The 23,350-nt window shown below is 44.2% G+C and overlaps 2 protein-coding genes across 2 annotated transcripts; both read right to left on the reverse strand.

The window, feature by feature from the left end:
* Positions 1-454: 454 nt before the first annotated feature.
* cradd (CARD and death domain containing adaptor protein) lies at positions 455-12,357 on the reverse strand. Its single transcript, XM_075472577.1, has 2 exons — positions 11,950-12,357; positions 455-1,044 (listed from the first exon to the last, which is right to left on the reverse strand). Exons 1-2 carry the CDS (start codon positions 12,281-12,283, stop codon positions 716-718), a joined length of 663 nt encoding a protein of 220 aa, XP_075328692.1. The 5' UTR covers positions 12,284-12,357; the 3' UTR covers positions 455-715.
* Positions 12,358-13,671: 1,314 nt separating this feature from the next.
* Positions 13,672-23,075, reverse strand: socs2 (suppressor of cytokine signaling 2). Its single transcript, XM_075472359.1, has 3 exons — positions 22,601-23,075; positions 19,020-19,220; positions 13,672-17,151 (listed from the first exon to the last, which is right to left on the reverse strand). Exons 2-3 carry the CDS (start codon positions 19,144-19,146, stop codon positions 16,673-16,675), a joined length of 606 nt encoding a protein of 201 aa, XP_075328474.1. The 5' UTR covers positions 19,147-19,220; positions 22,601-23,075; the 3' UTR covers positions 13,672-16,672.
* Between the last annotated feature and the right edge of the window lie 275 nt (positions 23,076-23,350).

Below are 23,350 nucleotides of genomic sequence, written 5' to 3' on the forward strand. Positions count from 1 at the left end.
TTTGTGTTTCTGCATTAAATCACACAGCAGGTGTCCAGGTGTTGATGGCAGCTAACGCAGGTAAACGCAGGTAAACGCAGCTAACGCAGGTAAACGCAGCTAACGCATGTAAACGCAGCTAACGCAGGTAAACGCAGCTAACGCAGGTAAACGCAGCTAACGCAGGTAAACGCAGCTAACGCAGGTAAACGCAGGTAAACCCAGCTAACGCAGGTAAACACAGCTAACGCAGGTAAACACAGCGTAACTCTGCACAGCAGCATGACGGCGTGTCCTCAGCCAACAGACAGAAACTAACCCCTCACCAACGTCCTGCTGAAGCCTTGTTGGTTGAACCTCTCTGGGACTCACTGACTCCAGTTATTTTGACCAAAGTCTGTCTCATACACCTCACTAAGACCTGACATAATTGTGTCAAATTGTTAAAAAAAAAAAAAAAAAAGGGCATAAAATGTGTCCTTTGAATGTGCTTTTATTAAAAAACAAATATCTTTGTAGATTTTGAGACCTTTGACCTTGACTGCAGCCTTATATTCAGGACAAAACAAGACATGACAAAAATAGTCCCAAAGTGTTTCCCCAAAGTTCACGTCTTCAGTCTTAAAATCCTCTGGAAGATAATTCTCAGTTTGTTTATCTTTTAAAAGTCTTTTTTGTGTTTCCGCCTGCACTGACCGGTGGGACGATCCGGTGAAGAGCAGCAGGAGGATGAGGGTCACATCAGAGCGTCCTCCAGGACGGACGGGCAGGCGGCGGCGGCCTGCAGGCTCTGCAGCAGCCGCTCCACCGTCGCCCTCCGCCCCTCAGACCGCCTCCACTGAATCAGACCAGCCAGCGCCGCCGCCTGCGTGCTGAGACTGTGATCGGAGCGGCAGCGAAACAAAGCCTCCACCGACAGACCGAGATCCATCAGGACCGCCTCCCACTCAGAACCGAGCCGGGATGCGAGCCGCGACAGCTCCCGATCCGAAGGAACCTTCTGCAGAACCGAGTCCGGGAGTCGACAAACGTCAGCGGAGGGACGGAGAGGCTCAGTGGCAACGTCTGCGGAGAAAAGCGACCAAGGTTAACCAGAACATTCAGTATGATTTCTGTTTGACCAAAACTGTCATCAAGAAATGATTTTACCTCAAAGTTTGGACTTTTACCTCAAAGTTTGGACTTTTATCTCAAAGTAAATGATTTTACCTCAAAGTTCGGACTTTTACCTCAAAGTAAATGATTTTGCTCAAAGTTCGGACTTTGACCTCGAAGTAAATGATTTTACCTCAAAGTTCGGACTTTTACCTCAAAGTAAATTATTTTACCTAAACATTCGGAATTTTATCTCAAAGTAAATTATTTTACCTCAAAGTTCGGACTTTTACCTCAAAGTAAATGATTTTACCTCAAAGTTCGGACTTTTACCTCATAGTTTCGACTTTTACCTCAAAGTAAATTATTTTACCTCAAAGTTCGGACTTTGACCTCAAAGTAAATGATTTTACCTCAAAGTTCGGACTTTTACCTCAAAGTAAATTATTTTACCTCAACATTCGGAATTTTATCTCAAAGTAAATGATTTTACCTCAAAGTAAATGATTTTACCTCAAAGTTCGGACTTTGACCTCAAAGTAAATGATTTTGCTCAAAGTTCGGACTTTTACCTCAAAGTAAATGATTTTACCTCAAAGTTCGGACTTTTGCCTCAAAGTAAATGATTTTACCTCAAAGTTCGGACTTTTACCTCAAAGTAAATGATTTTACCTCAAAGTTCGGACTTTTACCTCATAGTTTGGACTTTTACCTCAAAGTAAATTATTTTACCTCAAAGTTCGGACTTTGACCTCGAAGTAAATGATTTTACCTCAAAGTTCGGACTTTTACCTCAAAGTAAATGATTTTCCTCAAAGTTCAGACTTTTACCTTGAAGTAAATGATTTTACCTCAACATTCGGAATTTTACCTCAATGTAAATTATTTTACTTCAAAGTTAACGATTTTACCTTAATGTTCGGACTTTTACCTCTCAAAGTAAATGATTTTACCTCAACATTTGGACTTTAACCTCAAAGTTAATTATTTTACCTCAACATTCGGAATTTTACCTCTAAGTAAATGATTTTACTTCAAAGTAAATGATTTTACCTCAAAGTTCGGACTTTTACCTCTCAAAGTTAATGATTTTACCTCAACATTCGGAATTTTACCTAGAAGTTAATGATTTTACCTCAAAGTTCGGACTTTTACCTTAAAGTAAATGATTTTACCTCAAAGTAAATTATTTTACCTTAACGTTCGGACTTTTACCTCAAAGTAAATGATTTTACCTCAACATTCGGAATTTTATCTAATAGTAAATGATTTTACCTCAAAGTAAATGATTTTACCTAGAAGTTTGGACTTTTACCTCAAAGTAAATTATTTTACTTCAAAGTTAACGATTTTACCTTAATGTTCGGACTTTTACCTCAAAGTAAATTATTTTACCTTAACGTTCGGACTTTTACCTCAAAGTTAATGATTTTACCTCAACATTCGGAATTTTAACTCAAAGTAAATGATTTTACCTCAAAGTTCGGACTTTTACCTCGAAGTAAATGATTTTACCTCAAAGTTCGGACTATTACCTCAAAGTAAATTATTTTCCTCAAAGTTTGGACTTTTACCTCAAAGTAAATGATTTTACCTCAACATTCGGAATTTTATCTCAAAGTAAATGATTTTACGTCAAAGTTTGGACTTTACCTCAAAGTAAATGACTTTACCTCAAAGTTCGGACTTTTACCTCAAAGTAAATGATTTTACCTCAAAGTTCGGACTTTTACCTCAAAGTAAATGATTTTACCTCAAAGTTCGGACTTTTACCTCAAAGTTCGGACTTTGACCTCGAAGTAAATGATTTTATCTCAAAGTTCGGACTTTTACCTCAAAGTAAATGATTTTGCTCAAAGTTCGGACTTTTGCCTCAAAGTAAATGATTTTACCTCAAAGTTCGGACTTTTACCTCATAGTTTGGACTTTTACCTCATAGTTTGGACTTTTACCTCAAAGTAAATTATTTTACCTCAAAGTTCAGACTTTTACCTTGAAGTAAATGATTTTACCTCAACATTCGGAATTTTACCTCAATGTAAATTATTTTACTTCAAAGTTAACGATTTTACCTTAATGTTCGGACTTTTACCTCTCAAAGTAAATGATTTTACCTCAACATTTGGACTTTAACCTCAAAGTTAATGATTTTACCTCAACATCTGGAATTTTACCTAGAAGTTAATGATTTTACCTCAAAGTTCGGACTTTTACCTCTAAGTAAATGATTTTACCTCACTGTTCGGACTTTAACCTCAAAGTAAATGATTTTACCTCAAAGTTCGGACTTTTACCTCGAAGTAAATGATTTTACCTAGAAGTTTGGACTTTTACCTCAAAGTAAATGATTTTCCTCAAAGTTCGGACTTTTACCTGTCAAAGTAAATGATTTTACCTCAACATTTGGACTTTTACCTCAAAGTAAATTATTTTACCTTAACGTTCGGACTTTTACCTCAAAGTTAATGATTTTACCTCAAAGTTCGGACTATTACCTCAAAGTAAATTATTTTCCTCAAAGTTTGGACTTTTACCTCAAAGTAAATGATTTTACCTCAAAGTTCGGACTTTTACCTCAAAGTAAATGATTTTACCTCAAAGTAAATTATTTTACCTCAAAGTTCGGACTTTTACCTCAAAGTTAATGATTTTACCTCAACATTCGGAATTTTATCTCAAAGTAAATGATTTTCCTCAAAGTTCGGACTTTTACCTCAAAGTAAATGATTTTACCTCAAAGTAAATGATTTTACCTCAAAGTTCGGACTTTTGCCTCAAAGTAAATGATTTTACCTCAAAGTTCGGACTTTTACCTCAAAGTAAATGATTTTACCTCAAAGTTCGGACTTTTACCTCGTAGTTTGGACTTTTACCTCAAAGTAAATTATTTTACCTCAAAGTTCGGACTTTGACCTCGAAGTAAATGATTTTACCTCAAAGTTCGGACTTTTACCTCAAAGTAAATTATTTTACCTCAACATTCGGAATTTTATCTCAAAGTAAATGATTTTACCTTAAAGTTCGGACTTTGACCTCAAAGTAAATGATTTTGGTCAAAGTTCGGACTTTTACCTCAAAGTAAATGATTTTACCTCAAAGTTCGGACTTTTGCCTCAAAGTAAATGATTTTACCTCAAAGTTCGGACTTTTACCTCAAAGTTCGGACTTTTACCTCAAAGTAAATGATTTTACCTCAAAGTTCGGACTTTTACCTCATAGTTTGGACTTTTACCTCAAAGTAAATTATTTTACCTCAAAGTTCGGACTTTGACCTCGAAGTAAATGATTTTCCTCAAAGTTCGGACTTTTACCTTGAAGTAAATGATTTTACCTCAACATTCGGAATTTTACCTCAATGTAAATTATTTTACTTCAAAGTTAACGATTTTACCTTAATGTTCGGACTTTTACCTCTCAAAGTAAATGATTTTACCTCAACATTTGGACTTTAACCTCAAAGTTAATTATTTTACCTCAACATTCGGAATTTTACCTCTAAGTAAATGATTTTACTTCAAAGTAAATGATTTTACCTCAAAGTTCGGACTTTTACCTCTCAAATTTAATGATTTTACCTCAACATTCGGAATTTTACCTCGAAGTTAATGATTTTACCTCAAAGTTCGGACTTTTACCTCAAAGTAAATGATTTTACCTCACTGTTCGGACTTTTACCTAAAAGTAAATGATTTTACCTCAAAGTTCGGACTTTTACCTCAAAGTAAATTATTTTACCTTAACGTTCGGACTTTTACCTCAAAGTAAATGATTTTCCTCAAAGTTCGGACTTTTACCTGTCAAAGTAAATGATTTTACCTCAACATTTGGACTTTTACCTCAAAGTAAATTATTTTACTTCAAAGTTAACGATTTTACCTTAAATGTTCGGACTTTTACCTCAAAGTAAATGATTTTACCTTAACGTTCGGACTTTTACCTCGAAGTAAATGATTTTACCTTAACGTTCGGACTTTTACCTCGAAGTAAATGATTTTACCTCAAAGTTCGGAATTTTATCTCAAAGTAAATGATTTTACCTCAAAGTTCGGACTTTTACCTCAAAGTAAATGATTTTACCTCAAAGTTCGGACTTTTACCTCAAAGTAAATGATTTTACCTCAACATTCGGAATTTTATCTCAAAGTAAATGATTTTACCTCAAAGTTCGGACTTTTACCTCAAAGTAAATGATTTTACCTCAAAGTTCGGACTTTTACCTCAAAGTAAATGATTTTACCTCAAAGTTCGGACTTTTACCTCAAAGTTCGGACATTTACTTCTCAAAGTAAATGATTGTACCTCAACATTTGGACTTTTACCTCAAAGTTAATGATTGTAACCTCAACATTCAGAATTTTACCTCAAAGTAAATGATCTTACTTCAAAGTTAACGATTTTACCTTAACGTTCGGACTTTTACCTCAAAGTAAATGATTTTACCTCAAAGTTCGGAGTTTTACCTCTCAAAGTAAATGATTTTACCTCAACATTCGAAATTTTATCTCAAAGTAAATGATTTTACGTCAAAGTAAATGATTTTACCTCAAAGTTCGGACTTTGACCTCAAATTAAATGATTTTACCTCAAAGTTCGGAATTTTGCCTCAAAGTAAATGATTTTACCTCAAAGTTCGAACTTTTACCTCAAAGTTCGGACTTTTACCTCTCAAAGTAAATGATTTTACCTCAACATTCGGAATTTTACCTCAAAGTAAATGATTTACAGGGTTTCTGCAGGTTTTAGTCAGTCAAATTTAAGACAATTTAAGACCTTTTTATGACCATGATAATTTAATTTTATGACCTACACGAATTACGAGAAATAACTTTAGTCGATTCCTTTAAAAAATCTTTTTTTTATTCACTTAACAACTGTAAACAACTGTACCATGTACAGCTGTAATAACTGTTACAACTGTAACAACTGTAAACTGTACCACTGTAAATTAACAGTGGTACACAACAGTAGCCTATTAAACCAATCAACAATATAAAATGTTAAGAAGAGCTCTTTTATTTAATTCAGTTAAATTGAAAAGTTCGTCAATGTCTTCGTTCCCGCTGTATGACTGGTGTTTCGTAACGGTGTTCAACACCCACAGGACCTCCGCTTTCGACGTGGATGTTGATCCGAAAGCACTGTGTGTGGCGGCTGGAGTGAGACTAACGGAATGCTGTGCTGAGCTTGGACCGGGTAGTGACGGAGAACAAAACTGAGTGATGGCCTGCACCCGCTGCAAACCTTGTACACAGACTTTATGCCTCTCTGATTTTGCATGTGAATTCAAGGCTTTAAAGCCTAAACTGGAGAACTCCAATGTCTTTTTGCACAGAGTGCAATAGGCTTGGTATCTATTGTTCGCGACGGGCTTAAAGGAAAACGTCGGAAAATTTCAATTTTCCTATTTTCCCTGACACCTGTCCCCCAAAATCGATTTCTCACACTGTTTTACATTATTCAACCCATAACCTTGCGCTCCCAGATTTTTTCACTTCTGGCCATGGGCGCAGCCATGTTCAGCCACATCCAGGCATATTTTACGTCAGAAATGCAATTCTACTTGTGCAGCGGAAATAAAATTCTACTTGTGTGGCGGGAGTGTGCTCTAACAAAGTGTAGAGTGTAACTTGGAAATACACAATGATTGAATACTACCTGTATATAGTAGAATTAGAAAATATTTTTATTTCAACATGTATGTTCACATATATCTGTAGTGATAGTCTACAACTGCCTCGTTGGCGTGAAGGAAACCCTTGTAGGTCCCGTCCTGCGACTCATATTTATCCCTGATCGCCCACACCGCACAGGAGGGAATCACTCTTCGGAAGCGCTTCCCAAGTCTCCCATGGAGAAAGTAGGTCACCTGCCGGTAGGCCTGGAAACGGTACACAAGGTTGGGCATGGGGTCCGGAAACGCCTCACGGCTCGTGGATACAACCGGTGAGTCGTTAGCATTTGGCGGCGGTGTCGCGGCTGCTCCGACAGCCACTTGTCCATCCTTATTTTTAGCCTTATCCGACCATCTCGGCTGATGGCTATAAGCTAACATAACTTGGATCGAGAGGCTGATCATGATCTGACTCGGACTCAGGCGAAACTTCGCATTCTATCTCCGGGTCCGAGTCAGACCAAGACAGTTCGTAAGTGTCTTCCATTGCTGTAGAAAAAATGTTTGCATTTCTGACGTCATGTTGAGTGAACATGGCGGCGCTAGGGAGGGAGAGCCAGAGCGGTATAACTTGAATTTCAAAGCGAATTCGCGAATGTTACTCTCTCGGGCTGACAAATGTAAACAAGGTGAGAAATCGATTTTGGGGAACATGTACCAGGGAAAATAGTAAATTTGAAACTTTCCGGCGTTTTCCTTTAAGCCAATTCTTAAACGCACCGTCTTCTAGCCATAAAAAGTTAAATGTGCACTTTCCCATTGTGATACGCCGATAGGTTCACTAATCCACTAAGACAGTAAAAGCTAAGACACAATACAAGCTAGGCTAAGTAGACCGTGCGACCATAGACCTAGGCTACATGATCAGAACACCGGCAGTGAAGCTCTGAAGTTCGCGCGGGTTTCTATGGAAGTGCTACACTGGCGCATGGACTTTGAAGTTCTGGAACGCGATACCACCCAGATTCCTCGGGCAGAACTGCAACAGGCGAAACGAATGAATTCCGCCATCAGCGTATGGGCTCGAGGTGGAGAGGCGATGATAGAACGAATGAATGAAAATCTGGATGTTTTTATGACTTTTTATGGCCTGAAATTCTTATTATTAAATTTATGACGTTTTATGACTCAGTGGAAACCCTGTACCTCAACATTCTGAATTTTACCCTTTAATTATTCTGGGATGTACGAAATGAAACTCAGCTTATTTGAATGATTTTATTGTGTGTTTGCATGTATTAAAAGTGGTTTCTTGTTCTTAGTTTGTACCTGGAGATGATGGTGTGATGGTTACATCACAGCGAGGTTACAGCAGTTTGTGACACAGCGACCTGAAGTGATTACTCCACCACAGCGAGCTGATAGTAGTTCTACTCTGTGGATGCCGTCGTCCAATGAAACGAGAGCAAACAGACCAGCTGACGTCAACAACAACCAGACCAACAAAGGTCACGAAAGGATCTTCCAGCACTGCCAGTGATGCAGAAAAACTGCTCCATGCATCTGTTACTTCAGGACTGGACTGCTGTAATTCTTTATTATTGGGCTGTCCCACATATTCTCTGAAAAGCCTTCAGCTGATCCAAAATGCTGCAGCCAGAGTTCTGATGAGAACTAACAGCAGAGATCATATTTCTCCAGTTTTAGCTTCTCTTCATTGGCTCCCTGTTAAATTCAGAATAGAATTTAAGATTCTCCTCCTTACATATAAAGCTCTTAATGACCGAGCTCCATCATATCTTAAAGATCTCATTGTAACATATTTTCCTAACAGAGCACTTCGTTCCCAAACTGCAGGTTTACTTGAGGTTCCCTTTCTTTACAGTTTGGACTTTAGATATTAAACCTTCATTCTTCTGTTTTAATCCACAGCCTCTGCTCTCACTGAAGAGAAACTTGTTCTCCGACTGTGAGTCAGGAGGTTCCATTAAAGCCATTAAACCCGAACAGACACACAGAACGAGCCTTCAGAAACAGACTGAGCCTCCCTGTGCTTCAGATGTGACCTCCTTTAACTCCTCTGAGGAGTTTCTACGCTGCTCTGAACTTCCCAATCATTCCTCTGCAGTTAGCAGAGAGAACATTATCCGTTAACACCAACTGTGTGCAAGTAAGAGGAGGAGGAGAAACATCCTGCAAAGATCTGGAGGAAAGCTAGAAGAAACCAGAAGTCAGAACAGCTGCTGGACGTTAACTTTTAGAGACTTTTCTCGATATCTGTCATCTCTTCCACCTTAAACATCCTGACCCACCGCGTGTTACCCCGAACCCTTTGACCCTGACCCGCCGCGTGTTACCCCAAACCCTTTGACCCTGACCCGCCGCGTGTTACCCCGAACCCTTTGACCCTGACCCGCCGCGTGTTCCCCCGAACCCTTTGACCCTGACCCGCCGCGTGTTACCCCGAACCCTTTGACCCTGACCCGCCGCGTGTTACCCCGAACCTTTTGACCCTGACCCGCCGCCTGTTACCCCGAACCCTTTGACCCTGACCCGCCGCCTGTTACCCCGAACCCTTTGACCCTGACCCGCCGCCTATTACCCCGAACCCTTTGACCCTGACCCGCCGCCTGTTACCCCGAACCCTTTGACCCTGACCCGCCGCGTGTTACCCCGAACCCTTTGACCCTGACCCGCCGCGTGTTACCCCAAACCCTTTGACCCTGACCCGCCGCGTGTTCCCCCGAACCCTTTGACCCTGACCCGCCGCCTGTTACCCCGACCCGCCGCCTGTTACCCCGAACCCTTTGACCCTGACCCGCCGCCTGTTACCCCAAACCCTTTGACCCTGACCCGCCGCGTGTTACCCCAAACCCTTTAACCCTGACCCGCCGCCTGTTACCCCGAACCCTTTGACCCTGACCCGCCGCCTGTTACCCCGAACCCTTTGACCCTGACCCGCCGCGTGTTACCCCAAACCCTTTGACCCTGACCCGCCGCGTGTTACCCCGAACCCTTTGACCCTGACCCGCCGCGTGTTACCCCAAACCCTTTGACCCTGACCCGCCGCGTGTTCCCCCGAACCCTTTGACCCTGACCCGCCGCCTGTTACCCCGAACCCTTTGACCCTGACCCGCCGCCTGTTACCCCGAACCCTTTGACCCTGACCCGCCGCCTGTTACCCCGACCCGCCGCCTGTTACCCCGAACCCTTTAACCCTGACCCGCCGCATGTTACCCCGAACCCTTTGACCCTGACCCGCCGCCTGTTACCCCGAACCCTTTGACCCTGACCCGCCGCATGTTACCACGAACCCTTTGACCCTGACCCGCCGCGTTACCCCGAACCCTTTGACCCTGACCCGCCGCCTGTTACCCCATACCCTTTGACCCTGACCCGCGGCGTGTTACCCCGAACACTTTGACCCTGACCCGCCGCCTGTTACCCCAAACCCTTTGACCCTGACCCGCCGCGTGTTACCCCGAACCCTTTGACCCTTACCCACCGCGTGTTACCCCGAACCCTTTGAGCCTGACCCGCCGCGTGTTACCCCGAACCCTTTGACCCTGACCCGCCGCCTGTTACCCCGAACCCTTTGACCCTGACCCGCCGCCTGTTACCCCGAACCCTTTGACCCTGACCCGCCGCCTGTTACCCCGAACCCTTTGACCCTGACCCGCCGCGTGTTACCCCGAACCCTTTGACCCTGACCCGCCGCATGTTACCACGAACCCTTTGACCCTTACCCGCCGCGTGTTACCCCGAACCCTTTGAGCCTGACCCGCCGCTTGTTACCCCGAACCCTTTGACCCTTACCCGCCGCGTGTTACCCCGAACCCTTTGAGCCTGACCCGCCGCTTGTTACCCCGAACCCTTTGACCCTTACCCGCCGCGTGTTACCCCGAACCCTTTGACCCTTTTAACCCAAACCCGCCGCATATTTCCCCGACCCCTTTGACCCTGACCTAAGTTTAAAAGTGTCAGCAGAAAGCGAACATGTGAACACGTGCTGGTGTTCGCGCAGCGTTCACACTGAGCTTCTCTAACCAAACCAAGGATCTTCAAACCGGAGCCGTTTGGCAGAAAAGTAACCGAAATGAGGTGTTCAGGAGCAGTGTTTTGTGTTGTAAAGAAGAACGCTCCTTGGTTCTGGACTTTGGGCTGTGCAGACCTTTAACATACACAATAAAAGCTAAAGCTTAGAAAAACACTATACACAGTTTATTAGATTAAAAATATCTAAGAATAAGTGAATTATTCTGTTAGTTTCTTGTTTTGTGTCACTCATCAGATTAGAAATCTGTCCTTAAAAAAACTGAGGTGGTCTTTAATTAAAGTCCAAAAGGTTTTTTATTCTGAACCGAGTCGGGCTGGATCAGATTTAAGTTAAACCTGCTGAGACGGAACAAAATGGATGTCAGCAGCTGACGAGTGAACTTTCCTGGAAGTGAGTCAGCGCCTTCATATAGGGAGGGAGGGCTCCTGCTCCTCCTCCTCCTCCTCCTCCTCCTCCTGCTTTCCAGGAATCAGCAGCAGCCTCTGGGCCAGATGTTTGGATCACGTTCCTCATGTGATGCTGATCCCAGTTAATCTAAAACAGGAATCTGGACTCAGCGGGTTTGGGCCTGAAGTTGATTTCTGATGGTTCCAAATCGCCCGCAGACACCTTTACCTGAGCAGTTTACTTCTCTTTGATTAAAATGGCTTTGAAGCACTTTTACGGTCACTGTTAAACCCTTCTTTTTATTAAGAAATAAGTCAACTTTTGTTCATAAAACTCAGAAATCTGACACCAAACTTTATCTAAACTTTTTGTAAAGCCAAACACGTTCCATGTAAATAAAAAAATTCTCATTTTCCATTAAACACAGAACATGGGGAATAATCTGCTTTAAATCTAATTCAGGTCCGACGGGTCAGCAGGAAGTGGTCTTACAACTGGACCTGGTCTGAGGTGGTGTCAGAATCAAAACAAACCCCAACAGCCTTTTTAAACGGGGTTTGACTATATTCAGAGTGTTTGTGGGGATCCAGTCCAGATCCTAAAGCTTTGGGTAAGGTGGTTCTGGGGCCACACCTGGTCTCATGTGGCCTACAGAGACGAACAGCTGTGAAAAGGTTCTGGCTTAGTTCCAGACACTGAAATTCAGGTTTAACCCGTTTTAAGAACCTCTCGGTCTGTCTTACTCAGGTTTAACAGGTGTGGTTCTAGTAGGTTTACACTAGGTGGTGTGGCCAGGTGTGCTCTCCCGCCGCGGTCTCACCTGTGCTTCCGGGTCCGGGTCCGGGTGCAGGTCCAGGTCCAGGTCCAGGTCCAGGTCCAGCCTGGAGCTCCAGTAGCAGTCTGTCTCGGACCCAGCTGAAGTCCCCCAGGGACCGCAGGAAGGCGTGGAAGGCCCGCGGCCCCCGGCTCGGCAGGACGTCCAGCAGCTTCAGGCACTTCTTTTTGTTTGACGGCTGAGACTCGATGTCTTCCGCCTGCGCCTCCGTTAAAATGTCCTCCTGGTACAGAAACGGAACGATGGTGTCGCTGACCAGCAGCTGTTCGGACAGTTCCAGTCGGAGCTTCCGGAGCAGAGCTCTGTGCGCGGGCTCCATCTAAACTACTGGTAATCCCTTAACCAGATCAACCGTCATGATAACTTGTCCTGAGTGGAGGTTGTTTACATGCACGCTTCCCTCGGTGTTATTGTGCTCGTCTCGAAACATGCAAGCGGAACCAAGTTTTGCGAACCACACTCGTCTCCAGAAAGACTATTTCAGAGTTTTACGTTTCCACGTTAGTGGGAAAATTTGCGATGCAAACGAATAAATATGTGGACTCGCTGATGGTCACCTGTCAGTTCGGCATATATTTCACTCAGCAGGTAAAATCACTTAAAGGAAACCACTACATTTATTAAGGACTTGCTTCACGCGCAGGGAACATTTGGACCAGGAATGAGCGAAATAACGTTTATGTTTAAATTCAAGAAAAAGCTTTTGGTGAAACAAATGTCCCCGAATTAATGAGAAAAACTGGAAACCTACAAATATCTAATAACAGATAATCGATATGTGAGGAATTTACCAATCTATAGTATGTCATCTTAAATTTGGTGAATTTTTACTCTGGTTTATTTATTCATTTCCACCTCTAAAGGTTTCTCACCCCTTTCTTTCTCTCTGCTGAGGTGAAGCTAACAGGGAACTTGAATCATTACAATATTATGGTTTTATTAATTTTTAAAAAGAATGAGGGAAAAAAAACTCAAATCAATCAAATATATACTGGACTGGATATAGATCCCAACCAAGAGATCAAGTTTATAGGCTACTGATTTTTAGTTTCATTCAGAGTGTTTAAGTGACTCTAAAACCTTTAAAGAACCATTACAATATCACAGATGATGTCTAAAATCTGTCCTTATATCTATGGAATATAATTTGGAGTTTGTATTCATGCATGAACATTGATAACTTCAAATTCATTTTTTTAATCAATTCCAAGCTTTTTCATTTTATAAAACCACCTGCAAAATGAACCTGCATTTTCTTATTTGAACAGGTAACGACAGTAAAGAGGTTCCACGAAGAATTGAACACATTAGTGTTGATCTACGGAGCCTCTTTTTGCAGAATAAAAAGCACTCGTTTTGTTTTGGATATTCAACATGACATCATATTTTTCATATATTGAGCATCTTTTTGTTCTTTTATGTGTGTCCAACACTGAAACTATTTTGCAGCTCATTCATAATAATAACTTAAAAATTAAATGTACAGATTTACTAGGATACAGAATATATATATATATATATATATAAATAAACAAAAGACTTAAATAAGACATCTGTAACTGGATGTGATGTTATGAGAGTTCAGGGTGCACCTTTAACCTGCACAGGTTTGTTTTCCTGCCGTGAACCAGCTTCCATTGATCAGTTGAAATAATTCAATGTGAGGAAACAACATGAAGCTGAGTTATAAAACAGGCTCAGACGTGATGAAGCACCATACAAAAGTTTTATTGATCTCACAGTCGGGGCTGATCAGTGTTACAGTTTACAAGCAGAACAAGGCATGCTTTCAGCGGCTTCTTTACAAAAATGCACCAACAAACAACACAGTGCGACACCATCAATAAATATCTGGAAAAACCCAACGGTTATTCACTGCAGCTGCTCCTGCTCGCCTCCTAAAACCGACCAGCTTCTCCCTGATGTCAACACAGCAGCACGCCATCAGGACACGCCCCTTTTACCTGAGCGACCATTCAAATACGGGACCTTGTGGAGGGGGAGGAGTCACGACAACATGGACGAGTCGATCGGAGGATTACACGTCACGGACTCGTTTCAGGTAGCCCAGAACAGAAAATAAAGAAACGCGTTCAATCCTTTCATTTGAGGGAATAAAACAAAATCTCCGTATATCCGCCCACATCAGCACTAAATGGTTAAAGGGGAACCTGAAAAACATTATTGTGGCGTAAGACTGGCAGATATATATGTCCTATGTGTTCGTGACTTTGTAAGTTTTCACTTTTTATGAGCTGCCAGGTGTTTATTTATTTATTTATTTATTTATGCAGCATCTACAACAACAAAAAGATCGTTTTGGATCCTTCGTGGTGTTTTAGAGTCAGTCATTACCTGTAAAACTACTCAGACTTTAGGACTCAGGAACATGTGCTAAACTTTCTCAAATTTCAGCATAATTTATGTGGTGTGGACTTCTGGGCGGAGCCTGATCAGGCCACTGATGCTGACCAATCAGAGTGGGCCATTCTGGGAAAGTCGCAGTTTAACAGGAACTGTCAGAAATTTACCCTAAAATACTGTTTATAATAATAAAGAAACCTCATTAAAATCTGGATAAATTTTGAAAAAACGTCCACAGAAGTTCATCATTAATCAAATGTGTCACGTTTTCAGTATAAACCCAAGATTTAAAAGTACAATTTGCTGAAATGTTCTCAGAAGTGTAGTAAAAACACATCTGGTCACATGTCACTGTACTGCTTTTGTTACTTTAAACGTCATATAATGAATATACTTTGTACTTTTACCAGAAAAAGTCATTTTAAAGTTAGAAGAAATGACTCATCATGCGTTATTCAGACGCCATGACATCACATCAGCAGACTTGAGGAGCTCCTCATCGTTTCATCGGGACATCTCTGACATGCTTCAGCAGCCGGGTCCTCCCTGAGTTGGATTCTGTTGGAGGTTTCCTCCCATTTAGAGTTTTTTCTCCCCACTGTCACCAGGTGCTGCTCACATGGTTTTTTCTGGAACTTTTACTCTAAAGATGTGAGCGGTATGAATCAAAGTGAGCTGTTCATGTGCTGAATGTCGCTGGCTCCGTCAGGCGTGAGCAGGCAGCACAACTCCAGGCCCGGAGGGTCCCAAGTGAGCTCCGAGGCTGGTTCTGAGCAGCATTTTGGGGCTTAAATAACGAACATCAGACCAGCTCAACAACAACACATGGCGCGTTTGATGTTTTCCTGGGATTTGATTGGCTGGCAGCTGCATACTACAACAAGCTGCGGGACAAAGTCTACAGAGGCCCGGAGAGGTCAAACAGATCTCTCCATTCAAGCAGCGACTCTGACGCCCGTTCGCCTGAAAACAACAACAACTGAGAGCGGGTCAATGAGGCAACCTCACACACGCTCACGGTCGAGGCCGCTGATCGGCCAATCCCAGCGCTCCGTTCCCCGTGTTTATGAGGGGTCTGACCGGAGGGAAAACTCTGGGAAATGTTGATTCTGGCACCAGGTCAATCGTTTTCTAACAACCGCAGAGACTTCCAGGAAACAGTGACGTCGCTTCACATCCACAGCATCCACTGTTCCACCAGATTTATAAGGAAAAGAGATGAAAAGTGTCTTTTATTTAGTTATTTACTGGTTGTTTTTCCTCCAAGCTGAGGCTGGTTCAAAATAACCTTTTTAATATTTTCACATTTTAACAATCTGCAGGCTGATCAGGAGATGAAACAATGATGGCGTCCTGTTAACTGAACGTCCAGAAACCAACTTAAAAACAGCTGCGAGACAGCAGAACATGTTCTGAATCAAAGATATTGTGAAGATTTGCAGTTTGTTTATGTCCAATGACGCCATCTCTCAGTTCAGATAACCACGGCGGCGTCGGTAACAACGTGATGCTCTGAGCGCGCTCAGTAACATCTGGTTCTGGAGACAGATTAACCACATCTGGAGGAGGAGGAGGAGGCGCCAGAGAGTGGCAGCTGATTGGACAGAGGGGCTTTTATGGCGCTGATCAGACTTTCTGTTCAGGTTTTTAATTAAAGGACAGTCGTTGTGCCCCAGCACCTGGTGGCCGTCAGTGGTAATGCATCCGATCAGTGTTATGGATCAGCTGTTACACCTTCACGCAGTCAGAGTTCCCTCCTGCTTTTACGTCTCTATTCCTCAGATTCATTCTGGATTATCCTTCTTTCTGTTGGAAAAGAGTTTGAAACCGTGTTGGTGTGACCTGGATGTGTTGAAGCGTACCCTAACCCCACACCTGGGAGCTGGTTTGTTGCTTTTCTTCCTCTTACATCGCAGTAAACTTCAGAACTTTTTATCCTGCAGTAATGACAGACTGTTGGGCCTCTCCGGGTTTGACTTAAAGCTGCATTAAACCATTCACAGATGAACGTTATGTGCTCTTATTCGGCATTTCTCTGAAACCTCATGAATCTGGAAGCTCACGAGTTAACCTCAGCTCTGAATGATCGTTCTGCTGAACGGAACTCGTGGGGGTCTTCGTGTTCGGGGGAACCTGGTCCTCCACAGGAAATGAGGCGCGACATCCCCCCTGGAGGTGTTTCTGTCTCCTCCCACGGCGCCGGGTCAGAGGCACAGAGAGGTCAGGTGGACCGCCTCAGCTGGGTGGCGGCGCCCTTCCCGGCGTCCTGCTGCCACACCGCTGCTCACTGCATGTCCCTTTAGAGCAGGGCATGATGGGATTGGTCAGTGGTCGACGGCGTTGCCTACACGTTGTAGGCGTAGTCCATCAGGTAGTCCTTCAGTCTGTTGGGTATGGGCAGATCCTGGACCCGCCTGGTGGTCCTGTTGATGGCGATGCGGCAGAGGTGCTGCAGTGAGGGCGTGGCCACGTACACCGGTTTGGTGAGCAGCAGCTGCACCGTGCCGTTGGGCCCCGACGCTGAGGGCTGGGAGGTGGCCGCCGCCGCCGTGCCGCTGGTCCTGGACAGCTGGACGTAGTGCTCCACCAGGTGGACCACGCTGTCAAACTGCTTCAGTTTGGGCTTCACCAGAACCACAGAGTCCAGCTTGAATTTGCCGTGTTTGCACTCAATGCGTAGGTTGGTGGGCCCCGCCGACGTCATGGCAGAGATGGTGAACAGGTAATCCCTCTGAGAGCTGTCCCGCAGCAGGAAGGTGCCCTCAGGGGCGTCCTGCAGGATCTCTTTGGCCTCATTAGCAGTTAGGCTGCCCCAGTACCACCCTGAGAACACAGCAGAGACACGGTTAGCTGAGCTGGAGCCTCACAGTCACATCTGTATGCAGCTGTTCTACAGCTGTTCTGCAGGCTGTTCTGCAGCTGTTCTACAGCTGTTCTGCAGGCTGTTCTACAGCTGTTCTGCAGCTGTTCTACAGCTGTTCTGCAGGCTGTTCTGCAGCTGTTCTACAGCTGTTCTGCAGCTGTTCTGCAGGCTGTTTTAGAGCTGTTCTACAGCTGTTCTGCAGCTGTTCTACAGCTGTTCTGCAGGCTGTTCTGCAGGCTGTTCTGCAGCTGTTCTGCAGCTGTTCTACAGCTGTTCTGCAGGCTGTTCTGCAGGCGTTCTGCAGGCTGTTCTGCAGCTGTTCTACAGCTGTTCTGCAGGCTGTTTTAGAGCTGTTCTACAGCTGTTCTGCAGGCTGTTTTAGAGCTGTTCTACAGCTGTTCTGCAGGCGTTCTGCAGCTGTTCTGCAGGCTGTTCTGCAGGCTGTTCTGCAGCTGTTCTACAGCTGTTCTGCAGGCGTTCTGCAGCTGTTCTGCAGGCTGTTCTGCAGGCTGTTCTGCAGCTGTTCTACAGCTGTTCTGCAGGCTGTTCTGCAGCTGTTCTACAGCTGTTCTGCAGGCGTTCTGCAGCTGTTCTGCAGGCTGTTCTGCAGGCTGTTCTGCAGCTGTTCTACAGCTGTTCTGCAGGCTGTTCTACAGCTGTTCTGCAGGCTGTTCTGCAGGCTGTTCTGCAGGCTGTTCTGCAGGCTGTTCTGCAGGCTGTTCTACAGCTGTTCTACAGCTGTTCTGCAGGCTGTTCTGCAGGCTGTTCTGCAGCTGTTCTGCAGGCTGTTTTAGAGCTGTTCTACAGCTGTTCTGCAGCTGTTCTGCAGGCTGTTTTAGAGCTGTTCTACAGCTGTTCTGCAGCTGTTCTGCAGCTGTTCTGCAGGCTGTTCTGCAGCTGTTCTGCAGCTGTTCTGCAGCTGTTCTGCAGGCTGTTCTGCAGGCTGTTCTGCAGGCTGTACTACAGGCTGTTCTGCAGCTGTTCTGCAGGCTGTTCTGCAGCTGTTCTGCAGGCTGTTCTGCAGCTGTTCTACACCTGTTCTGCAGGCTGTACTACAGGCTGTTCTGCAGCTGTTCTACACCTGTTCTGCAGGCTGTACTACAGGCTGTTCTGCAGGCTGTTCTGCAGCTGTTCTGCAGCTGTTCTGCAGCTGTTCTGCAGGCTGTTCTGCAGCTGTTCTGCAGCTGTTCTGCAGGCTGTTCTGCAGGCTGTACTACAGGCTGTTCTGCAGCTGTTCTACACCTGTTCTGCAGGCTGTTCTGCAGGCTGTACTACAGGCTGTTCTGCAGCTGTTCTGCAGCTGTTCTGCAGGCTATTTTGCAGCTGTTCTGTAGCTGTTCTGCAGGCTGTTCTGCAGCTGTTCTGCAGGCTGTTCTGTAGCTGTTCTGTAGCTGTTCTGCAGGCTGTTCTGTAGCTGTTCTGTAGCTGTTCTGCAGCTGTTCTGCAGGCTGTTCTGCAGGCTGTTCTGTAGCTGTTCTGTAGCTGTTCTGCAGCTGTTCTGCAGGCTGTTCTGCAGGCTGTTCTGTAGCTGTTCTGTAGCTGTTCTGCAGGCTGTTCTGTAGCTGTTCTGTAGCTGTTCTGCAGCTGTTCTGCAGGCTATTTTGCAGCTGTTTTTGCAGGCTTTTCTGCAGCTGTTCTGCAGCTGTTTTTGCAGGCTTTTCTGCAGCTGTTCTGCAGCTGTTTTTGCAGGCTTTTCTGCAGCTGTTCTACAGCTGTTCTGCAGCTGTTCTGTAACCACAGAAACTTTGAGGAAACATGCCTCCTTATTCTCTGAAACTCTTCTTCTTTTTCACCGCGTCTTTGAGACGTAGAAAACAACTTTCCCTACCCGTGTTCCGGAGGTCCTTCATGGCTGAGGCGATGCGGCGCTCGTCCGACTCGGCGGCACTGCCGCCGCCGCCGGCTCGCCTTCCGTCCTGAAGGGTTTCGGAGGACTCTGCGGACTGGCAGGTCATTGGACAGCCTGGTGTTGGGCCCAGAGCTTGGACATAGACGAGGTTTGTAGGACAACGGGACTCCCCTAACAGTCCTGGAAAGTTAACGAGAGCCGTCAGGTCCATGTATTCTTATCACAGAATGATTCATTTCTGTGAGCCAGAGAAGGAGAAAAGCAACAGAAATTTACCAAAAAGAGTCTTTTTAGACTGAAATGTGCCAGTTAAAATGCTGTGTGGTGTCAGAGCTTCAGCTTTTACGTTTCACATCAATGCGTTTGGATAAAACACGACATCTGAAGCAGCGTCGCTTCTACTTCCTGAAACTCTTTCAAAGCCGAGCCAATAAACAGTTTGATGCTTTTTCAGGCTAAACATCAGTATGGTACGCTTTTTATCTCATGGTCCTAAGAACATTTTGTAAAGCTGCTTTTCTCTAAAAACAGCCTCATTTCAAAGGATTAAGGCTGTTGAACACTGCGAGCGGGGATTTCCCCAGTTACACATTTATGCAGCTTTAATATCTGGAATAAATGCATCTGTGACCATGAACAGAAATGCACATTTGTACGATGAGTGAGCGACAAAGCAAACCAGTCTTCATCTCTATTTTAGGTCCAGTTTTACTTTAAAACAGATTCTATTAAAAATGTTAACAGAGAAATAAGTTTTTTCTTTAAAAAGATGAGCCGATAGTGTTCAAACATTCGTTATTTATGAGCTCGTCCTGATGAGAAAAATTCAATTCACTTTATTTATATCTTGCCAAATCACAACAAATGTCATCTCAAGGCACTTCAATGATACAGTCCAGTTCAAGCCAATTAGAGTCAAATTCATTGAAATCAGAATCCAATCAAATCCAATTTATTGATAAAAAAAATGAGTCCGATTCAGAAAAACAGAACCAATTCAAAAACTATTTCCTGGCAGGAAACCAACACATTGAACTGAAACTCCTCTTTGGTAAATGTCACATGTACATAATATAATAATATAATAGTCGTATGAGAAATTAAAAGACCAAGGAAATACAATCTAGAGTAAATATATAACCAGACAGTTTCTCCCTGAAGCGCTCAGGTCCAAAGATAACGACTTCAGTTTGTCTGAGTTTAGAAGCAGACAGTTCTGAGTCAACTGGGCAGAAGCCGTCTAAATACAAATCAGGTTCTAAAGATACTTCTAAAGCTGCTGTACTTGATGATACATCACTGATAATAGTGGGAAGGACTCCATCAATCTTCTCCCTGATGGAAACAATTTTATTGATGAAGAAGCTCATGAAATCATCACTGCTGAGAGTTAAAGGAATAACTGGCTCAGCAGAGCTCGGACTCTTAGTCAGACTGGCTACAGTGCTGAAAAGAAACCTGGGATTATTCTTATTCTCTTCTATCAATGATGAATAATAAGCAGTTCTAGCTTTACGAAGGGCTTTCTTATACATTGTTAAACTATCTTTCCAGACTAACTGAGACTCTTCTAAATTAGAGGAACGCCACTGTCTCTCCAGCTTTCTTGCAGTCTGCTTTAAAGCACGCAGCTGTGAATTATACCAAGGAGCCAGCCTCTTCTGACTGATTACCTTCCTTTTCAGAGGGGCAACACATACAAGGCTCTAAAAGCTTCTTTCCTCTCAGAGGGGAATATATTCAGAGGCTTATAACCGCTGAACTCTTTCTGTTTGAGAGGATTTTCTCAGAAGATTTAATATCTGAACCCAACATGACGACTGAATGTGCGACCTTCCCCCTGACCGATTATTTCTAAAGACTCAAAACAAGCAAAACAAGCTATTTTACAAGCAAAGACCAACAAAGAACATGAGCCGGTGATATCCGACTACAGCCAACAACTATAAAACTTCCCTTTTTTAGCTCAATAAAATATCTTCGTGAAGAAAAGCTCCTTTTCTACAACAAGAGTTTTCTTTCATTGTTGTAGCTTTAACATCTGGATTAAAGACAAAGACCAAATCTGTTCAATGTGTTTAAATAACCAGGACCAGAGCGTCTCTTTGTGTTGCCGTCGGGATAAAAAAAAACATGATTTAATCATCCCCAACATGTGCACCTTTATGGTGTTAGAGTCACAGACAAGTAACGCATGCAAAGGTTGAAACTGTGAATAAATCATAGGACTGAGGCCAGGACATGTTTCCCCTCAGACTTATGTCCTTTTCAGGGATTTTACTGACCAAAATGTCACTTCAGTTACAAATAAACATCTACATTTATCCATTTTTACACTTAAAGTGACGAAGAGGAAAGATAGGACAGATGTTTTTATTTGAACTAAATATAAATGAGTAATGAAAGACATTTTCTATCGTTTGAAACCGTTAAAGTACAGATTTCTGAGTTCCAGTGGAGCGTAGCAGCCCCAGGAACCCTCCAGCTTTTTGGTGTTTCTACGCTTTCAGCTGCCTTTTCTGGTAAAAATGACTCGAAAAGTTGTTGCTTTTTTTGGGTCTGCAGAGCTGACGCCGGAGAAAGCAACGCTCGTGGTTTGGAAACCATCCTGGAAGAAACGAACAGCAGCAGGAAACGTGCACAACACATTTCTGAATATTCTGTAAAAAGTGAGTTTCAGAAGATGGTGGAAGCATTAAAAACAGCAGCTTTGCCTTCAAACGTGTGCGGAAAACAAGCCATTTTTTAACTCTTTTATTCATTAAAAAGCTCAACGTGGACTCAGAAAGTGTCCGTCTGAGATTAGAGACGTTTTATTCCACCAGCGGAGCTTTAATATCTGAGACCTTGGACCTGAACTCACACTTTCTAAGAACCAACAATCAAACGCGTCATTGTTTGGGTTGTGTTACTACAGAGTTCCCTCACATTCCTGCGCTCTTACACAACACACACCTGTGTGAGCACACACATTTAACCGTGTGTGTCAGCATGCTGCAAACAAAGAGCATCGGCCGTCTTTAGGTCAGCAAAGCAGGAGGATCTGCAGGTGTTTTACTCAGATAAACATGTTGCAAATCCCTTTGCCCACCCTGACCCATCAGCCTAAATAAAGACGAGTCACAGGGGAAAAACTCAGTTTCACAGGGGAAAAACTCAGTTTCACAGGGGAAAAACTCAGTTTCACAGGGGAAAAACTTTGGTTTCCAGGGAGAAGACTCAGTTTCCCAGAGTTTAAAACTCGGTTTTTCAGGTCTTCATGAACCCAGAAAAACACTCAGTTTGGACCATTTCTAACAGAATCAGGCGGAACACATCAGTTCTGGGTTAATTATTGCATGCAAATTGATTAAATATATATAAAACCATCATTTTGTCCGTCAGACTGAGTCAACACGATGAAGAAGCTGAACTAGTATCTGAAGTGTCCGCTGCATTCATCCCAGTGAGCCGCTGCAGGTGCTTCTGTTTGGGCTGTCTGCGGTGTCCGTGCGCGTGTGTGAAGCCCCCTGCCCTCATCTAAAGGGGACATTTTGACTGATAAATGTAAGAGGACACACCTGAGAGGCTCCGTGTGCGAGCTAGCTGCTCACGAGCTGCTCACGAGTTGCCAGAGTTAGCAGCGCCGGTTCATCCCTCGCGAGCCGTCCGACATGTCCGCGGAAACGAGCCGAGTCCAAGCCGGCGGAGGAGCTTCCGTCCCGGCCCGGGACTCCCGGGCGGGTCGCCTGGCCGTCCTCTGGTGTTTCCTGCTGTCACAAATGGCGGGCGGAACGGAGACGCACGCAGGTCCCAGCCGCGGGTCCCAGCCGCGCGTCCCAGCCGCGGGTCCCCGCCGTCCGTCCGTCCGCGGCGGAGCTGCTGCGACCCGCCGAACCACCGACACACCGCGCGGCTCCGGAGACTCTCACAGGCACCGAGGGGTCCGAACAGCGCGTCCGTCCGCCTGTCACCGAGCTGGGGACAGCCGTGTGCAGCCCGCTGACTAATAACCCATATCACCATAAACACAAAAGAAGCATTTCCAGGAACTTTCCAGGAATATGGTCACGTGGTACACACAGCGAGAGATTTAAGGTGGACCGCGCACACGAGCGCTGCCACTGTGAGGACCCGAACCCCTGACTGCTGACCCGCTACCACGCGCTGTTAAAGCAGGTGTGGACCGGAAACATGTCCCAGGGTGGGTGTTTGTCCAAAAGTGTCCTCACAGGGCAGAAATTTAGTCTCTGCGGCTGAAAGGAAACAAGTCCTCATAAAAATAAGAAGACAGCACTCACACACACGCAAACTGGTGTTCGTTCTAAGAT

The sequence above is a fragment of the Odontesthes bonariensis genome, chromosome 8, assembly GCF_027942865.1.
Source record: "Odontesthes bonariensis isolate fOdoBon6 chromosome 8, fOdoBon6.hap1, whole genome shotgun sequence".
Taxonomy (NCBI): Eukaryota; Metazoa; Chordata; class Actinopteri; order Atheriniformes; family Atherinopsidae; genus Odontesthes; species Odontesthes bonariensis.

Excerpts from the sequence above, each read along its gene's own strand:
- cradd (XM_075472577.1), bottom strand. The coding sequence starts at position 12,283 with ATGGAGCCCGCGCACAGAGCTCTGCTCCGGAAGCTCCGACTGGAACTG. Across the intron at positions 1,045-11,949 it reads ACCCGGACCCGGAAGCACAG|ACGTTGCCACTGAGCCTCTC; the intron begins GTGAGACCGCGG and ends TTTTCTCCGCAG.
- socs2 (XM_075472359.1), bottom strand. The coding sequence starts at position 19,146 with ATGACCTGCCAGTCCGCAGAGTCCTCCGAAACCCTTCAGGACGGAAGG. Across the intron at positions 17,152-19,019 it reads GAAGGACCTCCGGAACACGG|GGTGGTACTGGGGCAGCCTA; the intron begins GTAGGGAAAGTT and ends CTGTGTTCTCAG.